At 41.9% G+C, this 10,676-nt stretch overlaps 1 protein-coding gene across 1 annotated transcript; it reads left to right on the top strand.

The window, feature by feature from the left end:
* Window positions 1–5,763: 5,763 nt before the first annotated feature.
* On the top strand, window positions 5,764–10,318 carry pim1 (Pim-1 proto-oncogene, serine/threonine kinase). The gene is made up of 6 exons (XM_079468299.1): window positions 5,764–6,973; window positions 7,139–7,245; window positions 7,408–7,458; window positions 7,546–7,912; window positions 8,606–8,782; window positions 8,870–10,318. The coding sequence occupies exons 1-6, from the start codon at window positions 6,901–6,903 to the stop codon at window positions 9,055–9,057; spliced, it is 963 nt and encodes a 320-aa protein (XP_079324425.1). The 5' UTR covers window positions 5,764–6,900; the 3' UTR covers window positions 9,058–10,318.
* Window positions 10,319–10,676: the final 358 nt, after the last annotated feature.

Genomic DNA, 10,676 nt, shown 5'->3' with positions numbered 1-10,676 from the left:
CTTTTGCCTTAGCTTTCCTGTAGCTCAGTGCTAGTAACGCCAAGGTCGTGGGTCGATTCCAGGTATTGCACACATATAAATATATAGTATAATGCAATTTACTGTATGTTGCTTTGGATGAAGGCATCTGCCAAACGCATAACTGTAATTGCATTAGTGCAAACATCTTTATTGGAAATACATAAAAAATGAATTCAGGTATGTTAAAATACAATAGAAGACATTGCATTCTATGGCATAGAATACTTAAATAAGATGTAAAATGCAACACATCTCATGGGAATCACAATTTTACGAGGTTACGAATTCGTATGAATTTGTAGGTTCTTATTCATACACTCTAGTATGATTCTTCGTACACATAAGTTACGTATTCCTGTGAGATCAGGTTGACATTAGCGAAAATAACTGTTCAAATATTTGTCTGTAGAAACTAATCTGTTATTCATATTCGTACATCGGTGTTCACAATGTGCATCTACTAATCTGTTAATGTGCTGAAACTCTCTCATAGGCGAGTTTGGAACAGAGGCACATAGTTCGAAATTCATCTCTCCGGTGTCAAGCCTGCAGCGTGTCGAGCAGACATGTGAGCATGAGACGCATGTGGGCCCGTGACTGGCTCATCTGAATGACCCCGTAATAAACCTCAGCGCGACAGTGAGTATTAGCATCTGTGTCACATGACATTTTACTCTTAATCACCACATGACTAGATCTGAACCATGAGAGATGCCGTGCACGTGCACGCCTGATACTATTAAAGTAATTTGGCAATGGTGACTATTGTTGACTGCTGTTCATCTGATAGCGCTCGTGTCTTAAGGCCCGATCTCACCAAGAGTAAATATATCAAATAAGAACTTATTCCTTCATAAAAGCAAGTACTTTTGATCTTGTCGGGCTGATAAAATCTTGGATTAAAATATCGATGGATGAATGTGTGGGGGGGGGAGTTTTTTGCTCTTGATACGAATAATCCTTTGTTTGCTGTTCATTTTGCTTTTTCGTTTGTTGGTGTCAACAGGCCTGTAGTCTTTTGACCCCTCGCCAGCATTCAAGTTTTTACACTTCATTAACCGCGGTATATCCTTCCTTTCAATTCACTCGTATCCAACAGGAAATGGTATCAAGGTCAACACAGCTCCAAGCAAAATGAGATTCCCAAAGGAAAATAAAACCAAAGCATATGACCCAAGCCAGTGCAAATCAATACTGCAAACGTCTCCAATGCTCCAAACCACCCCACATCTGTGAAGACGGATCAATCATCCATCATGAAGGCTCGTAGCTTTGAATAAAAGATTTGTATGGTGTGTGTCTCCAGCACCAAGGGCTGCATCTTCCCTCCCGGATCAATAATGATGCTTTGCAGAGTTTCCTTAAGCCCTAAACACACAGCTCCCTCAGTGACGTCTCTTTAGCTGATGTATATTTGACTGCTGGGTGTAACTTTATCCTATCAGTGATTTTACTTCAAGGAACTTTAGCCATGTTAGGGAAACGCCTTTTGATTGATGCACACCTTTTTTTTAACCATACGTATTTGACTGTGTACACATATCACACCCTCCTTATAAGGAACATGCGAGAACTGCAAACGCTCCGTCAGGCGTAAAATGTGGAGCTCTCCGTTTGCTAGGAAAATAGTTGTGCAGGAATGATGATGTGCGTGTACGCAGCATGTACTTGAATGAAAATACATTAAAATGTAACTTTGTTTTTAGTACATACATGTCCATTCTATCAAATGTAACCCTGTAAAGCAATAGGGTTTGTATACTGTGCTAGGCTTTAATGGACTAGTTTTGATGCCTATGTTGTTATAATTAATTCCAATGTTTCCTCATCTGTAAGTCGCTTTGGATAAAAGCGTCTGCTAAATGACTAAATGTAAATGTAAAGCTGTAGTTAGTTGAACGACCTTAATAAACTCTGTAAAGAGTTATAACTGACTAGTTAATGTGTGAGATGGTTATCACATGTTTTTTACATATTTTTTTGTTGTTTTTATGGGTGTGTACACTAAAAGATTTTAGGTTATTTCAACCCATCATTGGGTCAAAAATGTGCAAACCCAAAAGTTGGGTTTAATAAACCAAGAGAATTTTTATGTTTGACCCAATGATGGGTTAAAACAACCCAACATTACCAGCATAAGTTAATTTATGACCCAACAGTTGGGTTTGTCCATTTTTGACTCAACGATGGGTTGAAATAACCCAACATTTTTAAACAGCATGCACTGTGAACCTCTCTCTTGAGTCTTTAAAGAAATCCTCTTTACAGCACGGACAATACGCTCACGTTTAACTTATTGAATTTAAACAAATGCGTTTGACACAGACATGAGACCCTTGCCTCTAAAAAATGTTGGGTTCTTTTTACAGTGTTGGGTCAAAAATAGACAAACAGAACTGTTGAGTTAAATTAACCCAGAAAAGGTTTATGTTTGACCCAGCAATGGGTTAAAAAAGCGTTTTGGGTTGAAACAACCAGCATTGGATAATTTATACCCAAACTGTTGGGTCCATTTTTTAAATCTACAATACACATAAATGCTGTTGTTTCAACTTGCGGTTGTAAATAATATGGATAAACCAAGCTGTCGGGTTTAAATGAACCCGATGTTGGTGGTTTCAAACCATGGTTGGGTCAAATATTTCCTATAGGTTAATTGAACCAATAGTTGGATTTGTATATATTTTAACCATCCACAGATTGACACAGCCCAGCAGTTTTTGAGTGAAAGGTCAAAATGTTAAACAATTAAAAAGCTATTTGTCAAAACATTCAGAAGCTCCAAAACACCTAAATTGGAAACATTGAACGAGGGTAAAAGTAGGAAAACATGAATGTGGCTCAAACTCTACAACTGTTTTTCATATTGGAGCAGAAACTGAATGTCAACATAACAGTGATTCTCTACGGTGAGGTCAGCAAGCTTCCTGTTGCCAAACAACGGGATTGGCCGTCGCTTGGCAGGGTAGTCAGACAGTTGGATTGATTCGTGACGTAAATGAGCAGGAAGCTCTCAGCGCTCCCCCGGCCTGTGTGGGGTTTTACCAGAACTATGACGGCCTTTTGATCCGGTGGTCCGGCAGTCATCACGAGGATATGACTTGGAAAATCCCCTCGTGTAAAAATGAGACAAACACGAAAACAGAATGAGGTAATGAATCATACTGAAAACAGAGTAGAAAAACACATGTGATGATGATGATACATCAGATGGATACTTTATTTATTTTGTTGGAGGATGATAGGGAGGAATTAGAACAATGTGTTTATGGTGACCGGCTAGTAATGTACACAGACAAACACACTTTGATATTTTTCTTCTGTCTGAGAAGACGAATGACACCTGCTTCTGCGAATTCTTGGCCGTTCTGCACTGACTCGCATTCCAGAGGACAATTTTCTGCTTTGCAACCACTTAAAGCATTACAGTAGTCAATGGATATCAGCAGATCTGCTGTGAAGTGGAAGGGGGGCCAGAAAAGCCAGCCGACCATCAAGTGTGTGTGTGTTAATGCTGATAGGAAACCAAAGCAGTGACATTTCTGACCTTAACAACAACAGCTTTTCTGTGTTATGGTTCGGTTTAGGGCTGCCACAGTATTACATCTACATGATTATCACTCCTGAAAGATTATCATGTTAATATCACGATATCTATTGAAATTAAATAAATGATGCTATCAGTCAAAATCATGATATATTTTGTGTTATTTTATTGACCAATGAGTCAAATTAAAAATGTGACTGTCGGGAGAGAGAGAGAGAGAGAGAGAGAGAGAGAGAGAGAATTTGTAACCATTCTGGCTCTTAAGACCAAATGTTAATGGGTTCGTTGGGTTCAACCATAATGGAGTATCAACCAGATACTGGTGCTAAATTATTCACACAATATCAGTTATCACAATTATTAATATCACGATTATCGTAAAATCATGCACATTTTATATTCACATTTAGCAGAGGTTGTTTGAGATTACTGACTCTTCTTTTTTTAATTGGTGAAACTACGCATGTAAAAGTCAATTTGAAAATCCATAGGCAAACATTCACATTTAATCTCATTGCTGTCTTGGAAAAAAAAGTGAGATATTACATTTCATTTTTCTTTGAGAACACTGGAAAATAATACTAAAATAAATAAATAAAATAAAAATAATACGATTACATATAAATGAAATCTAACCAACCAACGATTCAGCTGCTGGTAACAGAGGTTATTTGCCCAGGATCAAACCTGGACCCAGCAAACAAACAGCGGAGACATCTTATTTAATTACCCATCCTGCCCTCTGACAGTCCCGCCCTGACAGAAGGAATAATTTCCTCCTTTAACTTGCTGTGATCTGTAAGCGAGGCCGTACTCGCAGGAGGCCCCACAAATTGAGACAAGCGAGGGTCATTTCCTGAAGGAGGGCCGTGGAATGCTGAACAGGTATGTCCGTGACCTTTGACCCCGCCCCGAAGGTTGACCCCATGCCCCCTTGCTCTTCAGTAGCCTTTCTCACATCACCCAAGGCTTTGATGTCCACTCGTGGCTTTTCCCATGGTTCCCCTCCTCCCAATCAGGGAGGTGGAGTGGGGGGTCGCGCAAACATAATGACACGTGTGGAATGCGGTCTGAAGTTTCAAACTGGCACCCGAGTCGTCTAATAAAAGAGCAGAGCGTGGTCCGTGTCAGATGAGCCGGGGCACCGGGCGGCTGTCACTCTCTCCTATGCTGATCAGGCAGCCATAGACGTCAGTGCTGTCGTACCCTCATACAGCTTTATATTACATAGACCCCCACTGTGTCTCTATTTCAGGGCTTCTCTCGTGCTTACCAAAGCTCGGTCCGCAGCACTGGAGTGCATAGGGTGATTCATTATAGTGGGTACAGTGGTTAAACAACCTCCGTTAAATCAGCCCCAGTAAGTCCCGATGGGGGCTACCGGTGGATTGTCAGAGGATAATGTACACGACTTAATGCACGCACGGAGAAATGCACATTATCACGACATTCATAAAAAAACGAATGCTGATGTGAGTGATGGTCATTGTGTTAATATTGTACGGTTACTTTCTAAATTGTTTCTGGAACTGTTTTCTTTCTGCTCTCCGGCTACAAATAGTTCAAAATGGAAAGGGAACGCAACGATTGAACAGATTAAAACAGGATTCGGGATAAAGAAAGAAATGTATGAATCACTCAGATTAACGACTCATCGGCCATTTTCAGAATGCAACTTGGATTTGGCTTACTGCGCACTATATTAGCGTATACTATCTTATATATATATATATATATATATATACTATCTTACTATATTTTTTTGTATTTGAAACAAAACATACACAACGTTTCAAATAGTAGTGTGTTACATTGCAGTCATGTGACCTCACCATGTCACATTCTTCATGTGAATGTCTAGCTCGGGTACATTAAATCGTGGTAAATATCACCATACTCAAAACAGAATGTGATTACATTGCATTGCCGGTGTATTTTGGCAAAAGTCAAAGTAAAATGTTTGTATGCTATTCCAAACATGGGTTTTAAGTAAGTCATTATTACATTTATTACAAAATCAGGCTATTCTTACGCCTTTTGTTTATGTTTGGACGCAAAACTATAGGGCGTGGAAACGCACAGGACAGGGAGAGCAAAGTGCCATTGAGGCAATAATCTGCGCGGGAAAGAGAGGACAAGAGAGGTGGGGGTGGCTCTGAAAGTCTTTTATCTCCAGTTTCCCACATCCTGCAGCCGAGTTTCAAAACGGCCACCCAATCTGAAAGAATTCCTGGTATGCGCCTCATTTCCATAACGACCGGCATTGTTCCCTATCTAAATAAAAGCTGCCGCCCGCCTATGGGGAAGAAAAACTTTGCGCGCTAATTTGAGATTAATGAGGTAATGGAGTGCACGCGGTTCATAGGCTATACGTTTGTCGACCTACTTCACAGCGCAACAAACCGAAGAGACTTGACGCATGCGCACGCCTAGCCTACAAAGCAAATAGTCGCACGTGCAGAACTTAATGCAAAACACTAGTATGTTTAGCTTTTCACGTGCATGATTCTTTTTGTACGCATTTAATGCGAGTTATGCCTGTTATTTTACGCGCGTGTTTTAACGTGCATTGTCCCTCCGTGGTGTGAAGTGCATTCTTTGCGTGGGAAAAGATCAGGGGAGGGAACGTTGAAATATACAAACTAATGCAACAATAATTTGACGTTTTAAAATATGCTTACGTGAATCCAAATAAAGCAAGCAAATTAATTCGTGATATTTTTTTTGTACATGCATATTTTTATAAAGTAACGCTCCACAGATGTGGCCGAGGCTTTTGTTTAAACGACATGATTCACTCCGTCTCCCTGCTCCACGCCCTCAAAACTGACTATTTGGCGCGTTTTGATTCCCGCCACGTCGTCTAGCTCTGCTACGTTTTCTTTATTTTCATATTTGATTGACCTTTTCTGCAGAGGCAGGCGTATTACTCATTGGCTGATTCATGTTTACGGGCGTGGCCGTCGCTGACGTAAACCGAGCAGCCCCTCCTTTTTACTACCGGGTATATATACGCGCTCGCCCCTCCTCCGCGATTTAGAAAGCCGGGTGTTTGCGTTCGACGCTTATCGTTTAGTAAATATTTATATTAAAATCGATCGAAGTCGTTTGTTTTTGTTTTGACGCGCATCGTATATTCCACACTGGAATATAGACCTGGTGCGGTCGTTTGCGGTTCGCATCAGAAATCGAAGCGCGTAGCCTCCATGAGACAGGATTTCTACAGCCGACCCAGCAACGTGGATCCCTGACACAGACCTTGCCCGCATCTTTACACACGACGGATTCCGACCGCCAACATTGGAATAATCGCCATTTTGGATTATAAGAAGATGCTTCTGTCGAAATTGAACACGTTCGCCCACATTTCCACCGTAGACGTGCCGGCGAAGATCCAGCTTCAAGGTTAGAGGACGTCCGCTCTCGTGTGTTTGTGTGTGTTGTGGTCTCGCGCTGGCTCGCGTCAGCAGGACTGCTGGGAATAGCGCCAGTCGTGCGTCAGATTTCCACGTTAATTCATTTTGTGCTTTATTTGTATTCTTATGGCTGTCTCGTCTCTTTTATCTACAGTGAAGGAGAAGGAGCCCTTCGAGAAGGTTTATCAGGTCGGCTCCGTGCTCGGAAGTGGTGGTTTCGGGACGGTGTACGCGGGGTTGAGAGTCGCCGACGGCGCGCCGGTAGGTTTCCATTCTCCACCTAATTTGCATGGATCGACCCTTTGGGAATGTTTTTCCGCACGTGTCGTGCTTCTTTTGAGTCGTTGCTATACGACACAACGTAGAAAATGTGAATTAATACATCGGATCGGCTTTCACTAATGTTCTATTTACACTTTGCAGGTCGCCGTTAAGCACGTCGCAAAAGATCGCGTGACCGAATGGGGAGAACTGGTGAGTAATCAAAACGGGGTTGCGTTTCAAACGTCGTATTCTAAATATCTAAGGCGTTGTCGATTAAACATTGTTCCCCGTTTGCAGCCCAATGGCGCCCGTGTCCCTATGGAGATCGTACTGTTGAAGAAAGTCTGCACCGGATTCCGCGGCGTGATCAAGATGCTGGACTGGTACGAACGACCGGACAGTTTCATCATCGTCATGGAGAGACCGGAGGTCGTGAAAGACTTGTTTGATTTCATCACGGAGAAAGGCGCGTTGCCCGACGAGGTGGCGAGGAACTTTTTCCGCCAGGTTCTGGAAGCGGTGCGTCACTGCCACGCCAACGGCGTCGTGCACCGCGACATCAAAGATGAGAACATTCTGATCGATTTACGGACCGGCGATCTGAAGCTGATCGACTTCGGATCCGGGGCTTTGCTGAAAGACACAGTTTACACCGATTTCGACGGTAAGGGATGTTTGCATGACCTTGACGTTTGGGTTCCCGCGGTCATGGGAAAAAACGCATGTCGGTGAAAGTCGTGACGCTTTCTAGGGAATAACCAATATTACGACGTTGGACTGAATCCCAGTTTATCAGATACATTTTGTTTTTAAATCCGATCATTGGTTGCTTGATAAACATAGTAATAATATTTTATTTATCGTTTGTCACACGTCAAGCTAAAAACGCCAGATATATCTGTCTGCGTTGATCTGAGTTGTGGTTTTGTCGCCCCCGCCGGTGGGAAACGGAATTGCTACAACTCAAAGTTTGTAAACACGAGTCACATGGCAACCGGTTTCCACACATGCGCACGCCTACACCCCTGCGCGCATGACCGTAGTAATGCTGTTCAAACAAACCCACCCTTTTTTTGCCGCACCTTTTTACTACAATGTTTGTTTTCATAGTCCATTCTCTCAGGCTTTTAAATTAATATCTATATGAAGAGTTTGGTTTCAAAATGAGAAGTTTATTATTGTGGCTTAAATAAAAACAAACCAGCTGCAGTTTGATTGATATTAATTGGAACGTACGATATGAAAAAAAAAAACATAATTTTTAACACTTATCGGATTTCGGAACCAAACTGTTCATATTTACCCCGGTTTTGTGATTAAAAAAACATTTATTCATGTTTCTCTCTTATTTTTTCAGGTACTCGTGTTTACAGCCCACCAGAGTGGATTAAATTCCATCGCTACCACGGTAGATCTGCCACAGTGTGGTCTCTGGGCATTCTGCTGTACGACATGGTCTGTGGGGATATCCCGTTCGAGCAAGACGAAGAGATTGTACGTGGCCAGGTTCTGTTCAGGCGGAGAATATCCTCAGGTAAGACCGGCTGGTCACGTGACATCCGTTTTCAAGGATTTCATATCTTTATTGCAGTGCCGTAATCTCTCATCCTGTCATTTACAGAGTGCCAGCAGCTTATCAAGTGGTGCTTGGCCCTCCGCCCTGCAGAGCGGCCGTCTTTCGAGGACATCATCAACCACCCGTGGATGCAGAACACAGCGCCATCTACGGATGGCACGGAGATCAGGCTCCACAGCATCTGCCATGAGCATCAGCCTGCTGCTTTCACAACAGTCACTGTGTGCAAATGACTCTGAACGCACATGAGACTTTCCATTACAATAGAAAGCCACCCAGGGGATCTCTGGATCGAGCAGTGCAAAAAAAACATGTTTTTCTTTTTGTTTTGAGCATTGCTGCTGGGCGGGAGGGAGCCGTTCTAGGCTAGGCCATGACAGTAAGAGGCCCACCGTTTGGAGTGATCTGTTGGGTCTTGTCTGCTGCTAACCTGTGGTTCAGGGTCCCCAAAATCTGTCTTGTTGGCAGCAAATGACAACGTTGAAGTCAGACACGGGTAGTTTGACCTCGACCGGTGGTGAGAAGCGGGGCGGACCAAGATGAGTTGTGCTTGTTTTGAGGGCTAGCCAATCTGCTGGAGGGGCGGCTACAGAAGCAGATCAGTCAGCTTAATCATTTTAGTGCCTTCTGTGCAAGATCAAGGGTTGTTTCTGTTTTGTTTTGTGGAAATACTTGAATTGAGTAATAGCCACTGTAACACTCAACTCCTTACCCAGATGTCTTTATAACATTCTTGCTTCCACTTTACTTGCTTCGTGCAGGTAACTGTTGGGCTTACTCCGATAGGATAACCAAATCGACCTCACGAAACCTCTGCAGATTGAAAAGTCTTACCTCACTGTATAAATTAACCCTCTGAGTTCCTTTTCTCTGTAGTGAGTAACCCTCAACAACACTTACTGTCACAGATGCACAAAGCAATGCAACTATAATAAAGACTACAATTTCATTTTTTGGTTATAATGTAAATATGTAACGGCTTGGTCCGATGACTCTATTTCAAAGACTAGGCTTATGTGTAAATTCTATTTATTTGAGTCTTAAAATGAAATATCCAAGTGGAATTTATTTATTTATTTATAGATACTTTGTTGTAGAAGTTTTTCTCATTCCACCACAGAAGGGCCCACAAATTATTTAATGTATTTTTACCATATTTAAGGCCTTTTCTTTTTGAGAAAGATGTACATATGTTGTAAATAATCCTCGAAAGCACTTCTGTTTCTCGATGCATGGTGTACTGAATGTCTACTGTTGGTAAACGATACCAGTCTGGTGTTGTCGCGTTCGTCACCTCATTTAAACTGTCTGCTGTGCATATGTTGGAGGAAATTACCTCGTGAATGTTTGAGGAGCGAGTGGTTTAATTGTGTTTCCTTCACCTTTAGTAGGCATGACTGCAACCTGGATGTTGTATTTTTTGGTTTAGCAATATCAATTGTTTAGAAAGCTATTTTTTTACACAATTGTCAATAAATATTTTTTTAACATTCACCCTGGTGTTTTTGGTATGAATCTCCGACAGTCACACACAAAATTTCCCTTATAAAAGGCTTAAACTGACAACAGATGTCGATGCAGAATTAGACCGTTTAAGGGATTTTACAGCTAATACAGATGCAATCTTAATTTTAATCACATTGTTATCGTTTTATGTTGATGGTGTATCATTAATCTGGGGTTATGACCACAGGGGTCCCGGGTTTCTTGAAGGTGGACTCTGAACAAGAAATGCCTGATAACTTTGAACTTTATCAGTGTTTTATAGGGCGCGTCTCAAACAGCTCCCTTGTTCAGCAGTCAGGGCATCAATCAGGGAGTTTGCCATTTTAAGGACCGTCATTCGCAAAAT

The sequence above is a fragment of the Barbatula barbatula genome, assembly GCF_947034865.1.
Source record: "Barbatula barbatula genome assembly, chromosome: 11".
Lineage (NCBI taxonomy): Eukaryota > Metazoa > Chordata > Actinopteri > Cypriniformes > Nemacheilidae > Barbatula > Barbatula barbatula.
The sequence above is the reverse complement of the archived record's forward strand: the minus strand, read 5'-3'. Positions and strand labels throughout refer to the sequence as shown.